This window comes from Heliconius melpomene, chromosome 13 (genome assembly GCF_056956725.1).
Source record: "Heliconius melpomene rosina isolate 202511_hmr_F chromosome 13, ASM5695672v1, whole genome shotgun sequence".
Lineage (NCBI taxonomy): Eukaryota > Metazoa > Arthropoda > Insecta > Lepidoptera > Nymphalidae > Heliconius > Heliconius melpomene.
In genome coordinates, this window is record NC_140401.1 from 10,962,993 (window position 1) to 10,985,414 (window position 22,422).

At 33.9% G+C, this 22,422-nt stretch overlaps 1 protein-coding gene across 2 annotated transcripts in view; it reads left to right on the forward strand.

Annotated features, from left to right (window-relative positions):
- Nucleotides 1–156: 156 nt before the first annotated feature.
- LOC146532949 (kinesin-like protein Klp68D) overlaps nt 157–22,422 on the forward strand; it is a 31,131-nt gene continuing 8,865 nt past the window's right edge. The window contains exons 1-5 of one of the 2 annotated variants that reach the window (XM_085196591.1): nt 157–540; nt 5,506–5,595; nt 7,229–7,354; nt 13,320–13,592; nt 17,434–17,627. In XM_085196591.1, coding sequence (XP_085052717.1) covers nt 436–540; nt 5,506–5,595; nt 7,229–7,354; nt 13,320–13,592; nt 17,434–17,627 — 788 coding nt within the window. In that variant the 5' untranslated portion in view covers nt 157–435. The remainder of the gene's footprint in view (nt 541–5,505; nt 5,596–7,228; nt 7,355–13,319; nt 13,593–17,433; nt 17,628–22,422) is intronic. The other variant, XM_085196592.1, reaches the window with a different exon arrangement.

Here is a 22,422-nt window from a genome sequence, read left to right on the forward strand (position 1 = left end):
AAAAATAAACGTTAAAATCTTTGATCTTTACAGTCTTATTATATCATGACCATGACTTTGTAAATTATCTGTAAATTGCACAATGCTTATAATTTTTTTTTTCGGCAAGCCTATTCGATCGTGTGTTATGCTAAACATCTGAGAAAATTTGTAAAATGTCAGTTGTATAGTAATGTCCGCTTGTGGCGGGTGTATGTGAATGAACCTGATTTACATTTTTACGATTTTTATTTATTTTATAAGTCTATAAATATTTTAATCGTACAAAACTGTTTTATTGAGAGTTTTTTATTTCTCCAAGTGGTGTGCTAGTGGCGTAAACCCAATTATATCGACTTAAATAGGCGATGCTGACCATAAGTTCACCCCGAATGGATCGATATCGGTGACTTGGAGCTTATTTTTTATTTTGTTCATTGTCGGGGGTGGTTTAAGATGGAGAAATCGGCACGACCACGGACGGCTCTGAACGAGTGTGTCAAGGTGGTGGTGCGATGTCGGCCGCTCTCGGACCGGGAGAGGAACGAGGGCCACGATGAGGTGAGACTTGGTTGCTTTGTTGATGTTGAGACTTGGGTGCCGCCACCCGTCGTGGCTGCGCAGACGTGGTGCGTCAATTATCTTGGAGATTTCATTAGGTTTTAAAACGTTGATTATATTGTTTTGATAGTAAATTAGGTATTTTATGCATTGAAGATCATCATATGAACATATTTATTTTACACGCAAACGGACATTCTACAATTCGAAAAATTAAACACTTATTTTTAAGATTTGTTATTCAAATTGGTATTTTGCAATAAAATAATATAATATAATTTGGGGTGTTTCATGAAATTACTAGGACGTGATTCATGTGAGTGGGAAGTGTCTAATAAAGCAATACGTACTACGAGTAGGCTTGTAAAATGCGTTAAGCATTTATGCATTTATGAAGTGCTCACTTAAAAGATTTACGACTTAATATCTTTTAAATAATCTTAATTAAAAATAATAAAATATCTTATTTATACATCTAAATCATATCGATGCAATGGGTTTTATGGTCTTTTGTGTGTTGTGAGTAACTAGGAACAACAAATGAGTTTGTTATTGATTTAGTGAATCATGTTTACAAAATGAACTAGTTCTTTCAGGCAAATTGCAATGGTTGTACAGTAGGTATCTACATGTTATATTTTTAATTACGAACCATTTGTTATTTCGTATTTACCTAAATATGTAAACAAAGCCAGTCCTGTGCGATTTTTTAACGCTTAGCAAATTTAAAAATGATACAATTACGTAATTCTGCCTACATGGCATTGAAATTTAGTATACGTGTATATTACGGTCAGTTTCAATTCCTTATAGTTATACGAGTACATATCAACTTTATAAGAATTAAAATCCTAGAATACGCAACAATTTAAATTGTTATATCGTGCAAACTTTAAGAAATAACTTAACTTAACCCTATAATATATTAAAAATAGAGGCCAATCGTGGCGCAGGGGCACAAAGTGTGACTGTAAACGCGACAGGTTGTAGGTGCGATTCCCACTCGAGGAAATTAAATATTTTAAATTCTTCGCTCCGGTTTCGAGGAAAAGCGCGGGATTGAGTTCCTCCACTCAACACGCAATGCTTCCAAAATTCGGCGGAAAATAAGTAGTGGAATGTCTTAACACTAGGTTCCCTCTATCTTCCCTGCTGTGTCCGGGATACAGCGCAACGCTAAAAAAATATATTGAAAATCGAAAATAAACATTAAAATCATTATCAACATTCCATAAAGAAGGTATATAACCTAGTAAAAATAAAAAACATCAAATCAGCTTCACGCTGTATCCCGCACACACCAGAGTAGGCAGAAGGAACCTAGTGTTAAGACACTCCGTTGCCCACTTTCCGCCGAATGCTTCCAGCATTGCGCGTTGAGTGGCGGAACTCAATACCGTTCTTTGATCCGACACTAGAGCGAAGAAATGAAAATATAAATGTAAATAAATATTTAATTTCCTCGAGTGGTGATCGAACCCACAACCCCCGCGTTATAGACTTTACAGCCAGCCACCCTTGTGCCGCTGCACCACGACGGCCTAGTAAAAATGTGTTGGGATAATCGCGTCAGTTTTTAATTTTAAAGTAAATATCTAGTACAGTAAGTTCAACTAATCGTGGCCGCCCTGAAGTTTACTGTAAATGGCTTCGCAGATTTGATCATTTCCTTCCCCGGTGAACAATGAGCAAATGTACAGAACACCTAACTTAAGGGCGGCCACGACCCGCTGATCGTACTGTACTACTACTGCTTAATAATTATCAATTGATTAATAGTAGGTAGATATTTATTTTAAAGCGTAGCTTATCTACAGGTACTATTATTTATTAATAAATAATAATACGGCCTGTATCCCTAAGCCATGGTTAGTTTCAATTTGAGAATATTATTCAGAGACAATATCGCGTTGCCTCCTCTTAAAATAACCGATCTTCAAGTGTTGACCCGTCGCGGCTCGTAGCTCGTAAGTAGGTGAACGGTATTGTCCATACACAACGCCCCATATTTGGCACACCGCATACAGCACAGATCATCTGGAAGGCGAGTGATTGTTACACATGCGAATAGCGATACGTCTCATTTCACACCACCTTATGTTCAGGGTTTTAGTTGTAGAGCTTTTTTTAGTGTCGCCTTAGTGTTTTGACCATCTGTCGCCAATTAAGAAGTACTAAAACTTCTAAGAATGCAATTGAATCAGTGTTAAATAATAACATATCGCCGGTTTAGAGTGTAAAACTGATAAATCCGTTTGTCCTCAAATAATATTTTTCAATTAAATTCTAAATTAGTAATAATTTTATTAATTGTGAGAGTTTTAATTCCAAATTATGACCAGCGATAACGAATCACTATGAATATAGTGCCTAGCAGAACAGCTCATTTGACAAAGTTCAATAAGACAAGTATTCATTCCAAAATTTCTGACGATCTCTAATTGGTTTGCTTTGCCTGAAAATTGAGGTGAACGATCCTCCAATTAGTCCAACGTGCACTCATTGTAAGTGGTGAATCGTGATACGCACGCAGGATCGATCGTCTTATCACTGCGATTTTCAAGGGTTATTTGAGAACTACAGAGAGAGTTATGTACCTACAGGTACGGTTAAATTGAGTTAATTATTAAATGTATACGTTAGTTTCGAAATAATCAATGAATAGTATTGCAACTAAGTGCATTGTAGACTATCGGCTTCCAGGACCCAGTGACTCGCTTAAATTAACAACGAAATTAGATTAGATTAAACATAACCATAACTCCCCGGTTTTAAACTTATTACCATCCCGTTCACTAAGCCACAACTACGATATGATGATATCAGATATAGTTATCAAGATAATTTGTTTGAAAATGTATGGATTATATTTACACAGACACAAGCTAAACAAACTAAAAAAAAATACAAAGTGACGAGTCCAGTACAATAGAGTGACTAATGTTAATTTATTTTCGTCGTACGATTTTATCACTACTTACTTGAATGTGTAAAGGGGAGGAGAAATAAAGATACAGATTTATATCTGAGATGATATCATGCGGGTATTGACTTTTAGGAAAGATGACACTGACACTGGCGATGTGTGGGATAAATAGCATTGTACCCGTGCAGTGTGGATGTTATTATATTTTACTAGCGGCCCGCCTGCGGCTTCGCCTGCGTGAACTACGTTATTATTAATTTCTGTCTCCATGAGTACCTACGTCCTATAAGTGACGTCCAAGTTAAGTTTGCGACTCCTAGCATTTGTAGTAACGAAGTTTCATACAAACTTTCAACCCCAAAAACAACCCCTTAGAAATCGAATATTGCAAATTCCCGTCTTAGCTAGCACCTACGTTAACACCTATGCAATATTTGAGATTCCTAGCACATGTAGTTTCTGAGATTTCGTGATGACGTTACTAAACGATTTAGGAAATCTATACTAATATAATAAAGCGGAAGAGTTTGTTTGTTTGTTTGTTTGAACGCTAAGATCTCTGGATCTACTGGTCCGATTTTCATTGTTTTTGTTTTGTATGAAAGCTGCATTCTTCAGAAGTGCTATAGGCTATATAACATTACATTACACATATATACTAATATATTTTAAAGTACATTCTAATTTGACATGCAATTTATTCTGCCATGTTAATAACAACCGTCGTTGCTACGTGACCGCTACCGCGACGTTTTGATATTCATCCTTATGAAAATAAATATAATAGTCACTTTTAGCATTTTATCTAGATTGAGATGTCACTGATTCCAAATGACCTAGCCACCTAGCGGGCGGCACAGTATGACCGACGCGAACGGGCAGATGACGTTGACGGTTTTATAAATTTTCATACATTTTCGAACTTTATTTGTTGTTTATAATTAATTTAAAATACACTTTGATTCTCTTCTTATTTTATTTGATATTGCCCGCTAAAGTTATCCTACTTAATAGAGAGAAATGTTTAATTATTTCGTAGAGTATCTATGCACGCACGTACGGAAAACTTTAGGTACTTTTTCTAATATTAAGAATACCTATCCTTTAGTTACTTTTAATCCTTTTGTTAGTTCATTTCAATAACTCAGATAATTTTTTCTAATAATGTGTATCTACTTATTATTCTTTTTGATTATTTGAGCTTATATTTTCTTACTAATTCTATTGAGAATTGAAAATAATTTCATGAATATATTTAATAAATATTCTAATAGTTGAAGCAGGCGTAGCCGCGTCCGGTTCCACTAGTATAATATATAGGATATAATATTTATAGCATTGTCTTCGAGTATAACAATTTCTAAGCTTTAGCATAATTATTAGAACTAGGTATTCGAGAAAGAAAAGAAAACATGTACATGTGTCTCGGAACGCGTGCATGGCAGCAGAAATAATCGTCGTCCTCAATTATTTATTTTGGTGTGATGTAATGCGGGTTGCGGGTTTCTTACTTTTGTTTATTTCGAGATGCGTGATGACGCACCGCATTGTTTATGTGTAATTAACGTTTTATATAGCGAGATCGAATTCGTTTACGCTGCGATTTTTAAACTTGAGGCTTTCTTGTAGATTGACGCGTGCGGTCAATATACTACTAAGAAGTATGCTCAACTTGGATTATTATTTATCTTTAGAAGGGAGTATCATACGTGGATGAGAGTCCTGGACCTGCACGTTTTAAAATTTTCCATAGATAATCAGAATGGGTATTTCCAAATTAAATCAAATTGTGTATTTATATTAAGTCTACTTTAGTAAATTTTATTTAAGCTAGTCTAAAGAGATAATCGTAGTTTTTTTTCTACGACCGATTACGAGAAGCACTGACTTCTGCCAAATTTAAGTACAGAGTACCTACCTGTAAGAAAGTAATAAGTATGTTATATCAATTCAGAATAATTGAACTAAATTGTACTGGTATATTATTTTGTTATATTTTATGTTTGTCTGTGTGTTTTGTTAATTTCGATCCCATTTAGGTAAAAAAAGCGCGACCAGAGCAAAAATGGTACGAGCGTCTGTCCACGAAGCCCACCCCGGACAGTAAGAAGATTAACTCTCCAGTGCAGGTGTGCAGCAGATATTACGCGCACTAACACGAGGGTCGCGGGTTCAATTCTTTAAGAATTCATTAATTTAGTTACATTAATTTAGTTGGTAGGTTATGCAGTAGTAGTTTCTACTACTAACTGGTGGTGGTGATGGCTTGCACAATATTTATAATTAATTATATTTCAAATTTTGTCCTAAGTAATTTTTATTAAATAAATCCATAGGTTTTGTATTGGTAGGTTTGTCAAAAATATTCCACAGATTAAATTTATAAATATATTTCTTGTTAACGAGATGCGTTTACTATTAGTTGTTAATTATTCTATGCTGTATCAAACGCTGCGTTCAAATTACTAATTTTATACTGTTAGATTAACTTTAAATAGGACTAATTAATAGACATTTGCACAGGTATTAATATTAGTAAAAGAATTGATGTCTCAAAGTGCGGATTTAAAATAATTTTATATAGATATTAATTATAATATTTTGTAACAAAGAATTAAATAAACATCTAATTAAATTGCTTCAATTGCTTGTTCACGGTCCGAGCAGAAATATAAATCGTGCGACAAATCGATTATTACGATACACATTTCACGCCCCGCCGGCACTCGCCACTCGGCACAGCAGGCAGCTGGTGCAAGTGCCACTTCGACACCTTGTTTTTATTATGCATATTCTAAGATGCGCTCGGCTGTTAAATTATTGAAATGAACGTAATATGAAACGGAAATTATCTTTTAAAGTACATATTTATAGTGATAAGACGGTGTTGGTTTTCTTAATGAATTTATAGCAACCACCAGAGGCGACAAATATTGTTTATCTGAAACAAGACGATTTGCGAATGTGTTCCCATTTACTGTGAAATAAACTTTAATTGACGTCTCTGAGTGGGGTTGTTGATGGAAACAACATACAAAAGTAAAGCTATTGCTTAAGCAAATCTATAAGATCTATATTTTTTTATAGATATTTTGGAGGTTGATAGATATATGTTACTAATCTAGTGTAAATACACCGACGAATACTAATGTTATTAAATAAACAAATAAAAGGGATTACAGATGTATGAAGATTACATTTGCTGGTATCAAATGTAACTAATTTTAGGTTTATGTTTAGATCAAAGGTCACTAATACGGTCAATAACACGTATAATCAATGGGACTTATAATAAATGGCTTGGCCTTCAATTTCAGCATAAATTTTGCAATGCATATTATTTAAAAAATGTTTTTATTGGATTGCAACAACATTGAAACAATATTATGTGTTTATATTATTTTATTATTATACAAAAACTATTAATCACTTTTACAATTGAAACAAATTGATAAGATATTTATTTATATATAAAAGTATAATTCTCATGAAATAACAATCATAATATTAATATTTATAATTATTAGTATCTCTTAGCATCACCATTGGTAGACCTATATTAAAGACATTATTAAACACTTAATATCAGAACTAAAACAATGAAAGAAATGTACAAATATACTTTTTGTTGCTTTAAAAACAAAGCCCACTAGGTCACTGCTGATTAATATGTTATTTATTAATGGTATTGCCATTACCTCGAGCCCAAGGGCAGTCATAGAAGTATGAATCGATCGAACTACAATGACGCGAACACTACAGGTGGTAAAGGTGTGGGCGGAGCGCGGCGCCGTGCAGGTGTACAACCCCAAGGGCCAGGACAAGCTCTTCACGTACGACGCCGCCTACGACTGTACAGCGGACACGCAGACCATCTACGATGAGATGGTAAGAAAAATTTTACATTATTTCTTTTATAATAGATACATAAAAAGCACCAGCTTTCAAATAAAAAAAATATTATCAAAATTCTCTTCATCTCTGTGGTAACAAACATTAAAATACAGTCGAATTGATAACCTCCTCCTTTCGGACAGAAGTCGGTCAAAAACAACGGATTTTAAATAGTAAATAGGTATATATAATAATAGTAAGTAGGTATTAATATTTTCACTTATTATTCTTTAATAGTCTTTACTTTGAAGTAATTAAAATATTATATTGTACAATTTAGTTTTTGTTTACGTTTGTCTGTATAATCAGTTATAAGTATATCAGTTTTGAAGTCGGTTTCTAAATTTTTTTATATATAATTACCAAATATTAAATAGTATTAAAAACTAAATAGGCCTATTTCTCTGGAATGTGAATACTTTCAGAAGCTGTCTATTAAACCCTTACCTTATCTATGCATATTATGTTTGTATGACGATTGACGACACACTTGCCCGCATGTGTATCTACAGTTAAAATGTTACAATAGCACATAGACAACGAACTCTAAAACAAATATTAACTATACGCGATAACATATAGAATAAGTAATTATCGTAAATCGTTACAACAATAAAACATTTAAAGATTGAACGTTCCTATATAAAATTACATATAACTTCTAAGCATATCCTTTTATTTTCGAATACCTTCCAGTATATTTAATAGATAGATTTACTATACATTTATATTTTTATTACGATATATAAAACAATAAAGTTTTACCAAAACGAGTAATCAACCTCGAAGATCATAACATAAATAAATGTTATTTTCTGAGTATATATTTCACGTATTCTATTTGATTTATTTATATTAATAAAAATATTAAGCTAAAGTAATAAAAATATTATTTCGTATATGAAGTAACAATATTTAATACAACTTTCCCTTTATTGTATATTGTTATAGAAAACAGTGGCCATTTTTGATTAACATTATGTTACGGATCCTGATGTATTTTCTGTTATTTTTCCTGATGTCGAGTAACTATTATTAGCTGTAGCCCAATGGTCCTTTTTATTATTGGTAATAAAATATAATTACAGTAGTATAAAGAGAACTTCATCCCACTTGTAAATCAAGAATCTATCCCCATAACTTTATAAAAATTTGAAACCAAGGAACACTTCTATTTATACACTTTTGTACTACGACGACAGAGCTGGTTAAACTACACAACTTATATGTCATGGTTTCACTCCTTAAGATTCTTTTCTAAATAAAAGAAAATTCTTTAGAAAATTATACTTACAATTTTCATTCAATGGATAGAAGCAAAAGCTTTTAGTTCAAATGACATAGTGAAGTACAATTTGATATAAAATGTGGATCGGATAAAAATAGTTGTACCTAAATGACGTAACGCGGCCATTGTTGTCACTCCTCACATTTTTTTAAACATCTACTGCTTTTTACATTAATATTTGTCTTTATAATTACATTTTTTATACTATTAAAGCTATTTACTAATAGTGTACTTAAGTATTATTGTTATATTATAATTTGATGTCTACTTATAATTAGTGCACGACGATATACTTGCAGTGAGTAGTTAATGTTGATTATGAAATGGTAATTTTTTTCAACTGTAATATCATTTCTCGACTATGAGACAACAATTATTTATATGATTTTTTTTAAATTATTTAATGAAAATTCATAATATTCAGAGATTTTTTGCGACGTTAAAGTTCTTGTAAAACATTAAAAAAACTCTTTTCAAAAATATTTTCAATACTTACATTAAACGTTCTACTAATATTCGGTTTCTAATCGATATTCTTAAATCCAATATTAATTCAAGCTATCAGACGTTCAAAATTATGTATGCCATTTTAAAATGGCTCATCTGCACTAAAATAAGACAAATATGAGTGTGCAATCTAAATATTACAGATGAGGAACGAACTGCCTCTACAGTGGTCCAAATGACGCAGCTCGCGCCTCCTACGCGCCATTAACTTAAAACAGTGTCCGCGTTACTGTTCAATAGCAGACCTTGACAGCGTGAAGGTCCCATTTTTTTATACCTCAGATTTCTGACTAATGAGGGTGGGCGAAGGCTTTTACATCACACACCTTCATAAAGCAATGAGAAATGATTGACCTTGAAATGGTTTGAGAGTAGGTATAATTAGTTGACATTGAACTGTTCTTAAATGATCAAATTAGGAAATAACTTTCATAAAGCGCACGTAAATGGACGTGGATAAAACGTTATTTAATTTTCGCATAATTTGGCCAAAACAAATTGTTCCAAAGATGATTAATAAAAAAAATACAAAAAGTTAATTTGCATATCATTTTATAGTTATGATTTTATAGCCTGATTGCATTTTTAATACGGAATAACAATGCTAGGACACTGGTCATTTGGAGCTCTTGGTTGACATAAAACAACTAAGTAAGGTATTAACAATTATGATTAGCTTGCAACAACGATAAATATATTCAAGTTTATTTTTTAATGATAAAATGTAAGGTTTATATTATACTAAATATTAGGTTTATATTATGTAAGGTTTATATTATACTTACTATAAATTAAAAGTAATTTCAATAACATATTAGTATCTATTACCAAAGTAAGCAAAAATTCCATAAATTAAATTACTATTGTATAAATATGTACCTACCTCTAAATTGCGATAAATTTACTTAGTACCGTTGATAATCTTAATAATTTATAACAATTTGAAGATGATCGTACTAAATATATCCGCATTTGTAACCTGCGTCAGTCTTGCTCCTGCCATTCATTGCAACCAGCAACTATATTTACGACTGTAATTCGCAATGAATCACTTCAAGCATTATATGGTTCTGCTGAAATAATGTTTAAGGAAAATAATATTTAGTTTCATAAAATTGCCTTTTGTTCGCCAACTTATAGTTACATTGTAGTGGCAACTGGCAATAGTAGACGTCGAGTGGAGCACGCGCGCATCTGATACCAGTCAAGGCCCAGCGCAAGCATACAGTAGAGCACCTACCTACACACATGCATCTACTCACTTACGTCAGTTTACACAATCACCCGAATTCGTACTGTTCCAACAATCAGCGACCACGCTTCAGTACTTCTGATCTACATTTTATTTTAAATCATATTAACACCGAAGGTTAAAAATTGGCAATGAATTTGGAGGTCTATTTTATTCTACTGTTAATTCGGTTGCCTGATTTAAAATATGATTAGAATAATATCTTCATATCTTTATACAATCATAATGATAAATACACTTGCTAGAATTTTCTGTAATGATAAGAAAAGTACCTACTGGAAATATAGCTGTTACCTATTACATCCTATCCTATCCTATCCTATATCTTATAAAACAAAGTCGCTTTTCGTGTCTGTCTGAACTTTCTAACTCTTCTTCTTCTAAACCACCCAACGGATTTTTATGCGGTTCTCACCATTAGGTCGAGTATTTCTCAGGGAAGGTTTATATATAGTTTATTATTTGTACATTCTTATGTAAATTAACATAAATACGATAAATGTGTATAAAGTCCTACCCGTTGAGACACTTTCGCGCATGCGCTGCTTTAATGGTAAGTACTACATGAAAAAAATGTACTGGAGTATTGTTCCACTTAATAAGATCTACAAAAAAGTCCGCGACAGCATATTTTTATCTTTTAACGATAACGTGTAGTGATCGTATTTATGTAATAGTAATTTCAATATATTTTTTATTGTGAGGGATATTTTTCCTTAATGGCATTAATCCTTATCCTTTAAAATACTTTATTAATTTTCTACGTTAAACGAACATAAAATTTGCTTTTTACACTATTTCGAAATTGCGAATAGTTTTAGAGAAAAACGCATTTAATTGTTGACACATCACGCCGTTGACTCATCAGCTGGGCCGACTCAAGTTTTACTTATCCCTTACTCTCAGCATATAAATAAGTATATTAGTAACGTTGGCCATTTAATGTAGATCAAAACTGTCTTTTCCTGTTTTTTCATTTTAATAAGTACTTTAGAAGTTGTTACAATATCAAAACATTCTTGCTGCGAAACGCGCCTCGCAACGTTTTGCTTATACAAGCGCGTCATGAGCAGTCATCGGTGGTTCAGTGGTAGAATGCCCGCCTGCCACGCGGGCGGCCCGGATTCGATTCCCGGCCGATGCATTCTATTTAATTTTCCTCACAGGCAGCCACGTAGTGCTTGCTTTTCATCAGGGACAGAATACCCTCTTAAGCATTAACCACAAGCTCGAAAAAAAAAAACCCGCCTGCCTCTATAGCAACGAAGATTTAGATGCGTTTGCACGTATTGGATAATTGGAGTTGAATGTATTATTTCAGCGTGATATATTTGGTTTCATATTTTTTGTAGTAGTTATTAGTAGGTAGGTTTTTGTTTATAATTTCTTCCGTTTAAAAATAGTCATTTAACTATCTAAAAATAGTCATTTAAATATATTTTAATAAGTACTCGAAAAGATTAGTAGCACAGATTTAAAATTACGGTACCTACTAAAAAATCCTTGCCAAGTATAACAATTGGAAAATCCTTATTGAAACTACGAAAATGCGGGTTGCATTAGGGTTTAATTAATTTTTACATTATCTTAAGTGCTTTGCAAACATTATATGAATAATCCAGTAGTAAAAGCGGGCGAAGCCGCAAGGGGGTCGCTAGTAGGTAATAAAAAGTTTTGAAACATTAAAAATAGTTTGAGTGAAAATGGAATCCAAAATTATTTCGGTCGCATCAACGCTTCCTTCCGTTACGACAGTCGATGGTGGTCAAGGTTTTATATTATGATAATAATTAACGTCTATTAAAATATTGATATGATAAGATACGTATACAAGGTGTCAACTATCATCCATAAAACGTTTATAATAATAACTGCTATAAAATTCTCGTTGTGTCTCGAGTTGCATCTGCCTGATGTTTTCGACTACCGTGTAATGAGTGCCGAGATCAGCTACTATTTGTATACACCGTGTTTACAAGTGCGCGCTCTTGAATGTATTAAAGGCGCTGGTACTATAAACATCTACGTACTACCAAAAAAGAACTCCTAGCGACCACTTGCACAGTCGTTTTTATGAAACTGGTCCCGTTTTTTAATGATACTGCTGCGCATACTTTTTGCTTTATTTATATCGATGATCTCTTGGGCAAAGCAACTTTAATTATTTCATATTGTCTATCTTTTAGCGATAATTAGCGATGGTTATGGGTTTGATTCCCATTGAGGCATTCATTATTTTTATTTCCTAACTCTGGTAACAATGCACAGCGTTGAGTCCCGCCCTTCATTCAACACGCAATACCTCAAAAATTGGGCATGGGCTTTCAGTGTTTTAACATATATTTATTCATAAGTGATATACTATTGAATGGTGCGTAGCAGTACCTAACGCCGCGCTTTATCCGACTAAACCGAGAAAACGAAAATACCTTAGAGGATTTGAATGTTTCAAAATAATTATTGAGTTAATGTAGGCACGATCCACAGCGTAGAGATAGCGTCTAGCAACTCGTTCTACTTTATTTTAAAACCATTTGATTGCTTATGTAAGAACCCTTCCTGCTGCTCTGTCAGTACAATGATAGGGCAATGGGTTTTTATAGCACAGCATTACGTACGTACCTATAATGTTTGTAATTTATGTTAAGCTATAAAATTTAACCTTAAAAGTAGAAACTTTGAATGATATGATCGATTGTTGATGTAATTCGTTATACGACATACCGATATATGTAGAATTGGTATAAACCATACTTGATGATTATGAATTGTCATTCTTAAATACTATAGATATATTTATTAATTTATAAATGAATATACATATTTTGGTGTTAATCTAAATAATTCATAAATACAATTTATTGTATCTATTTCATTAAATTTAAACGCTAAAAATTATTGAATTGTTTTAGGTTCGGCCGCTGGTCGCGTCCGTTCTGGACGGGTTCAACGGATGCGTGTTCGCATACGGGCAGACGGGCACGGGGAAGACGCACACTATGGAGGGCACGCTGGATCACGAGGGCGTCATCCCGCGCGCCTTCAGGCACATCTGGACACACATAGAGAACAACGCCTCGCCGGATATTACCCACTTGGTCTCGTGCTCCTATGTCGAGCTGTACCTCGAAGATGTCAGGGATCTGTTATCAAAAGACTGCAAGAAACTCACCATTAGGGGACAGGTTAGTTATCATTCATAATAATTTACTTAAAAACAATTTAAATTTACTAAAAGTGACATTTTTAAATACTACATGATACAATTTAGATATTCTTCTCATTGTAAAGTATTAAATTTTCTTAGTATACAATGTATATAATAGCCGTATGATAAAAAGACATCGGAAGTCTCGCACTAAGGTTCTAATTACAAGTTATCTCCTCGCTAAGTGGGTCGGCAAACTCAGAAACAAACACTATATGTAGATGTTCGTGATAACCACTTCCTAGTCCTTGTGCATAGCAAATACCTATGTAGCGTACAGTGACGCAACCCGCCCTCCGCGCGGCGCTCTGCGTGAAACCTTACAGCTACGAGTTATTGTGTAACTGCGAGTTGCCGCGCCTTGCCTCGTATTACGTCCGAGTGTGAAAATCTGTAAATTCAGGACTTGGTGTAAACTGAATTATCAAGCACCTTAACTACTATAGGCTTTTAACGAAATCATTTTTATGAATTTTAGTTTTTGTATTAAATTTTTCAATCAAGATGACCTTGCAAATAAAAAGCGTAGTTATGATTTCTCTCAGGATTGGGATTCTGCCAACTGAATAATAGTTTTGCAGTTCAAAAATGTAGCGTGATTCTATTTACGTAATCTTCGATATGATCACGTCCGCGCTTGTGCTAGAACTAAAACACTTCTTATTCTTTCCTAGTTTTTTTTATTGTGTCATATATATTTTTTTGCAAAACCCATATAACCCTATGGCATAGAACCCATGAAACAGACATATATAATTATATGTATGCTATATGCAGGAAGTAAAATGATGGAAATGATAACAGGTTTACGTTGTTAGTCTGCTTGCGCGTTCAGTTCAGTCATTGTATCCAGTCATAATGTATTGATAAGGAATCGATAGTGCGATATCAACGATAACGTTAGCAAATATGCTCAATGCTCGCGAATTTCTGAATCTATTCCTTTTGTACTCTGCTATTTAGAATGCCCGCGCTCCGGCGGCCTGGCCCGCATCCAATACTGTTACACGATTGTTATTCAAATTTTGATACGAATTTTTGTATTAATTTACAAACAATACAGTTGATTAATTCATTCACAAATGATTCGCACAAAAAATGAGACAATACTACTATATGCATAAATGTCTGGCGCATTATAATAACATTGTAAGCTTAACGGTTTCAGTTTTCCTTCTAAGTGTGCTCGAGTGGCATTGTGCTTTATTTTTATACTCTGCGCGTTGCGGTAAACCCACATTAAATAGTCAATAAATTACATAAAAACAATTTTTACTAACGTTTAATGATAAACATTTCAGCCAAATATACCTCATATGTACTTATCATATTTATTAAAGGCAAAAAATTCAGTTATTTATGAACATGATTAATCAAAAGTAATTGAGAAATAACTTTTTTTTTTTTTTGGAATTACAAAGTAAGAATCTTGAGTATATTTTACGTGACTGTCTCGTAATAGTCTACTACTTTTATAATATTGCATTTGTAGTTGGTAGATACGATATTGACCTTTAACAACCTTTCACAACTGAAGTTGTTATTTTCCACTAAGAAGGAAACTAATCGTGCTAATTATCGCTCTGAAAAACGTAAACTGCAAAATAAGATATGGTTCTAAACAATGCTAACAATAGGAACAGAGCAGCATTGTCTGAGATTTTATCAAATGATTGTAATTTTATTATTGAAAATTTATGTTGCTAAATAATTATCCGGCTTAATTATGACTGGTCAATCGTGAATCTATTTTTTGCTACTACGTTCGAATTTACTTGAATTTTATATAAAAAAATTGGAGATTTAGTAATAAATGAAATTACAAAATGCTATCGAATCAATAACTCGATTTTACCCTTTATGATTATTATGAGATATACGAGTATAGCAGCTAGTAGCAATTACAGGGTGTCCATATTCCACGCTACGTCTGGTACTAGATAGATTTATTTGAGCGAACACACCGGCACGTGTTCACATCGCAATTATCTCGCACGACGCGTGTGGTGCTAACGAAAGCGTAATTTAGCTAAAACTAATTACACTTTAATATTTACTTTTCCTTTTGTTTTTGTTGCCTTATACATGAACTACTGATTACCTACATACGAGTATGTACAACCGTGTCGCTTGTACATATGTAGGTCAGGCGCTTTTTATGTTCTATAGTGGGATACGGGCTTATATAGCGAAGTATGTGCCAGTCTTGGCACAGTGACGTGTGACTAAACGCGATAGGTCGTAGGTTCGATTCCCACTCAAGTAATGAAATGTTAATATTTTCGTTTCTTCGCTCTAGTGTTTGGCGAAAATGGGGAACGGAGTGTCTTAACACTAAGTTCCCTCTGCCTATCCTGCTGTGTGCTATTAAGCGTGAATAAAAAAAACCTTGTATGAAGAGTGTAAACAAATAATATAATATAAAGAAATCTACAGTTGTCGTCGTCTGCACGTCCTCTTGTTTGTTAAAGCAACAATAAGTGCATCAAATGGACTGCTATTAAAATGAACAATACAGCTTGTATTGTTTATTTACAAGATGTTCTTTATGTACAAGAAAGTGGTTTTTAGTCGAGAATTTAAATATTAGCAATTTATAACATCATTGTCAACCGAAGACACTGGTGACACAAGTTTGCTTTAACTAAATGAAAATAGTTGGCAAATTTTAGTTTACTTAGTTGTTTGGAATATTTTTGAAGCCCATTAAGTATAATTTGGGCTAATGTAGTGTTGTGAAAACGAATGTGCGTCTGATAACACAACGCGCCCGCAGTATGCCGTCACTCGCATCTCTTGGTTGGTTGTGCAAACCTTAATAAACGTTACCTCAATTTCACGGTTGCGAACTTATGCAATACCTCTAAAATTACAATTCTCGATTTTATGAAGCCTAGCTATGTGCATTCACGGCGTTAAGATCAAGGTAACAATAAAAACTGCGAAGTGGTCGATGACTAACTCCTCTTAAAGAATTGTAAATATTCAACAAGTTGTTCGTTACAATCATTAGTAAATCTAGACATGGCAATGCGTGTAGCACATATAGAGTCACGTCGATTTGCCCAAAAAAGGTATTATTTCCTTCGTCCTTGTGCTTGTTTGGCGAGCTAATTAGTTTATCTATTTTTTACCTAGAATCTCCAATCGTTGCTTAAACTTAAATATTTAAAACTTTAGTTCTATAGCTATTTAATGATTTAATAATATTAGACTTTACGTTATTTATTATTAGATAGGTAGGTACCTGTGTCGCATCTAATTAGCTTTCATTACCTCACTAGTTGCGACTTTAATGAAACCAGTTTATTAACAATCAGGTACTTATTCTATTGCTTATAAATAAAGATAAACTATGTTATTTATTTCCTTAGTTAAGATGAGGTTCTTACAAAGCTATTAAATTAGAAAATATTAATCCATATTTAAAATTTAACAGATATGATATATATCTACTCGTATTTTTACTAAAAATATAAAATAAACATATTATTTTATTTTAAGTTGCAACTACTTATTGAATTGTTGAAGTAACCGTCTTCTGACTAGAGATAACGTTCAATGAACGTTGAACTATCTAAAGTTAATGATTTATCAATAGTGATAAAAAAATGTATATGCATTTTTTGTCTATAAAATTGTCAAATTTCATTTGTCAACCGGCTCTCTTTGGATATATAGTTAACTACCCTATACTCTTGTTATAAAGAAAAAAGGACACAAGGCTTATGGTACAAGGCTCATAACAAAAAAAAATGCCTACTGGAAGATGCATAGTTATAAAATAAATAAAAATAACAAATGTCCTCTCCAACCAGGAGTTAAATGGCTTCTACATCCCTGAGATGACATCAGTAGTATGCAAGTCGGCAGCAGAAATGGTGCGCGTGATGCGCGCCGGCAACCGTAACCGCGCGTCCGGCCGCACCGACATGAACGAACACTCCTCCCGCAGCCACGCCGTGTTCCTCGTCACCGTGGAGACTGCACATCGGACTACGAATAGGATTCGGTAAGTCAACTGGCAATCCTCTTAGTTAACCAAGTCAAGTCGAAACCTCCCGAGGGCCTGAAGCCGCTTTTGAGGATGACGACCTTGAGGATGACGTCCTTTCAATAAGCCACGTATTACTTCTAATTTAGCATAAAAAGTTTATGCTAAATTTGTATTATTGCGTTGTGACTGTAAGTTATCAATCAATCGTTATCAATCGATATCACTTTTGCGGAATTGCGTGAAATTAAAAAGATACAATCTTATAAGATACAATATAATCTCTTCTTATCAAATATTATTATTTATTAGTTTTATACATATATTGTATAGGATATATGATAAGTAGGTATATGACCAATTACATATCCATATTCTTATTTATTACTTTAGTTAACTAAGTACAGTTGTATTTAGACAAAAATCAAATCAAATCAGCTTCACGCTGTATCCCGCACACAACAGGGTAGGCAGAGGGAACCTAGTGTTAAAACACTCCGGCCCCCACTTTCTGCCGACGTATTTAGACGAAGTTGTGAAAATAACATTACCATGCTATATGTGTGTTTCCTCATTAATAAATACACATTAGTATACAATATTAAAGTTTACTCGTCGATTAGCAATTAGCATACGTGAGATGAGACATGCGTTGGAGATTAAACGGCTTATTAAAATTATATATGTATGTAATTACTGGACGCGGGCTAATTGACGACGCGACGCGCTCGCTAGACGGTTACTCACTCGAGCGACGATCGCGCGACTCTTTGTTACTATTGTCACTTTTTTACACTTTGTCACGAACTTTACCTTTTATTTTGTACAATGTTTAAAATAACAATGCTACGTTTTGAGTGTTAAGACACTCCGTCCCCCAACACTCCGCCCAATTTTCGACACATTTCGTGTTGACTGTTGAGCGACAGAATACAACGCCAATGATTGAAATGTACTTTTTACCAAAATTTACTTTTTTTTTGTAGAATGACAACTTCGATATAGTTCAATAAACCCAATAACATAATAACGTAGATTTATATAAGGAAAAAACATTTAGTTGTCCTCTGTCAAGTAAATGACACTGGAAGAAAAACGTGAAATTGCATGTTTTTCTCAATAAATAGGATAGGTACTTATCGAATCTTTCGCGGTACAATCAAGGTTTTTATAGAAAGAAACTATTATCAGAACGATTAGTCATAGACGATGCTATCTACTCACAATTGTAATTTGATATGTAATTGTGCTACTGCTCTTAAAAGGAGCGAGAAATTCATTAGGTTTGATAAATAAATTCGATTAAAACTTCGTATTTATCATGCAAGTTGGAATTTATATAGAAATAGATGCTTTTGTTGAACATTTTCTATTATTTTCGAATATAAAAACTACAAAGCAGGTTAAAAATGTTAAAAAAACTTGTTTTTATACTTATTACCTGGCTGTGCATTTTCTCTTCAAAAATATTGCTTATTCATTCTACTTGAAAAGACTATAATGATGTATCTTGATACAGATCAGACTTGACTGGTCTGGACAAAATAAAAACATTTTTATGTATAATCCTCACTGACTGAGGTAAGACGCACGTACAGCCGTAACCGGTGATGGTAGAAACGTTAAATTTTAGACAGGATTATATTTATATTAAATTTGGAAAAAAAATTAAATCGGCACCGATTTTCATAAAATTTGAAATTTAGATTTTTAAAAGTATTTAATTGAACACATGTTTCATCGATTTCTAGAATTCTCCCTCTAAGGGTGCAAATAAGGGGTTGAAAGTTTGTATGAAAAAATATTTAAAACGCCACCGATTATTATAAAATTTGAAATTTAGACTCTTAAAAATATTTAATTGAACGTGTGTTTCATGGCTTTCTAGAATTCACCACCTAAGGGTGCAAATAAGGGATTGAAAGTTTGTATGGAAAAATCTTTAAATCGCCACCGATTTTTATAAAATTTGAAATTTAGACTTAAAAATATTTCATTGAACACATGTTTCATGGGTTATTAGATTATATATAGATATTAGAGTTCACCCTTAAATAGGCAAGCGAAGCTGCGCGCGTCCGCTAGTATAATATATAATTGCAGTCAGATACTTCCTAAATGCGCCACGATATCATCTCTTCTTAGACTTTCAACATCGATATGAATGAGAGCAGAGCAATTGAGTCATCTAAGTGGCAAGAGTCAGTGTCCCCACACTCTGTTGTAATTCAAATTAGCCTCACTTTCAAAGGGGAGTAGGGACAAGGGCCTTTGAATAATATATCGTCAATAGAACGTCCTGTTGTTGTACCAACAGCTTATACATATTTGAAAGGAGTTAGTTGCTTCATCTCTATTTTCTAATGTTAAGTTATTGACATGCGTGATTTAAATTAACATCCATTTAAATTTATATTTAAACTACAAAATTAAATTTAGATAGTTAAGAGTAATGCCATTTACATACTTAATTAAATAATTACTAACTTTCGAGACAGTTGGGGTTTTAATGATTAGGGGCTTGTTTTGTCTCTGAGTAGATATATCTCGTAGTTTTCTCCTATTTTTTTGTTGACTCTCCTTTCCATTCTTGACCATTACTTTTAGATGGGAAGATAAATTTCAACGCCAGAACGTTTTTTTTACAACATAACAATGTAGGGAGAGGGAACCTGGGAAGCCTAATATTAAGACACTCCCATTCTCCACTTTCCATAGGATTCTGGAGGCATTGCGTGTTGAATGGCGGAACTCAACGTCGCATCTTGCCTCGTTACCAGAGCGAGGATATGAAAAAATTAAATATTTCATTTATTCGTGTGGATAGTGAACCCACAACTTGTCCCGTTTAGAGTCGCACCATTCCCACCATAAATTAGTAAAACAGGCAACGTCCATATTGCCGCATGTGAACAAGCTCAAGTTATCTCTATGACTTATCCGTATGATATATGCAATTTATGATTTAGGTCAATGTTCATGACATACCTCGTAATGATGTTCATTGTCAAGTCTATTAGTATTAGTCAAAGTGACGTGCTGGTCATTTGGACTCGCGTGTAACGGCGATATGAGCATAATTTATCTCTGCTTTATATATACACAGTAGGTCAGTGTCCAATTGTGGACGCGATCGTTGTCAGTTCCTCCCCCACTCAGGGAATGATTATATTACAGTTGTTTTCTATGTAATGTTCTGGTACGTAAAAAGGTGGGAAATATGGTTAAGACTATTATTTAGGTGTTCACAATTTTAAGCTGATGCATTAAATAAAATGTGGTCCCTGTCACAAATTAATTTAAAGTAAGTTTAATCAAATTTAAATATTCACCAGTCTTTTGTACGTATACACAAGCTTTCTAGAATGTATAATCTAAGGATTTGTGGGGTGGCCTAGGCTGCCAAACAAAGGCGGCGCCCAGGAAAGTGAGATGTATTGAGCGAGTCTGCGCTGCAGCGTACTGGAGGCGGCACCTCCAGATCGACACTCGATTTTACTCTCGTGTAGTGTTTACTTTGCTACTTTCAATGTCTGAAAGCGAACATTAAAATGAATACATTCTTTTAACAAGCTAAATTATAAGATATAACAAAAAGTCATAATGAATCATTATAAGACTGTGTGTTTTCACTTTCTTTATTATTTTAGTAGTTAATTAATAAAAGTGAATCCTATCTCGTGAGCATACTAATTAGCATCGTGGTAATATAACGGGTGCCGGTGGAGTCACCGTCTGCGGCACTAGTTAAGCCGAGGCTGTCGTGGACGTACGTCAGCACGCCCGTCGCCCGCTGTCGCCTGCGGGACGAGCCATCTCGCCGCCTCCTTGTCTCCACCGGCGCCAATACCGCGGCGACCTTCGCTCTCACCATACGTGCTTTATTTTCCACTTATAATGGCGGATTTGTTTTGTTTCGGATAGTGGATAATATTGTTTGTGGTGTGCTAGGATGGATTGGTCCTGCTGGTGGCCCGCAAACGACTATTACGGGATGAGGTACGAGTAAAGTGATTGTTACAGGAAATCGATGTAAATAGGCATTTTGCTAATTATGAAAAGAAATATAGAAATTTTCATGCCAATATGATTCGGACGTATATATAACGAGGTTAAAAATTACAAAACAAATTTTAGGACAACCTCGAAATTATTGGGAAACGACTAGGTACTATTAAAAATTAAACCACCAAATTTACCGATCGACATTTACTTTAACAAGTTTTATTAATCCTTATTACTTGTTTGACCTACTTATAAATATTCAGAGAGCACTTGTTTAATGATGTGATTTGCCCTTGCCCTTGCCCTCTGTTAACCCCCTTTATTGCTGATGTCGCCACGGCGTCTCTAGCCCACGCTGTTGACGTTATGCATGTGACTGTACCTGTAAATCTTTTAAGCTCATTTATCTATCCTTAATTTCCTTATAAACTTCTATGACGCAATAATATTATAGAGCCGTACCCTACTAGTTCAGTGCCTGCCAATTTGCATTGAAATTTAAATTTGATTTGATTTAAGTTTCACCAATACCTTCACCAAAATTATAATAAAAAATAATAGAAAATGATTCAAAGGGATTCACTCGTTACTCCTTATATAAGCAGCGTTAAGCGACCTACGGTTTCACAAAGGCTGAACTAAATACTTTTTCCTCGATACTCGATACAGCGAAGCCTGTTACGTTGGTCACCAGTGATGTAGTGATAGAATTAATTGGATAATCTTTATTCAAATAAAAATAGTACGGTGACACTACGAAACTAAAAGTACACGGTGAACCTAATACAGCTATTTTTCTAATTATTTA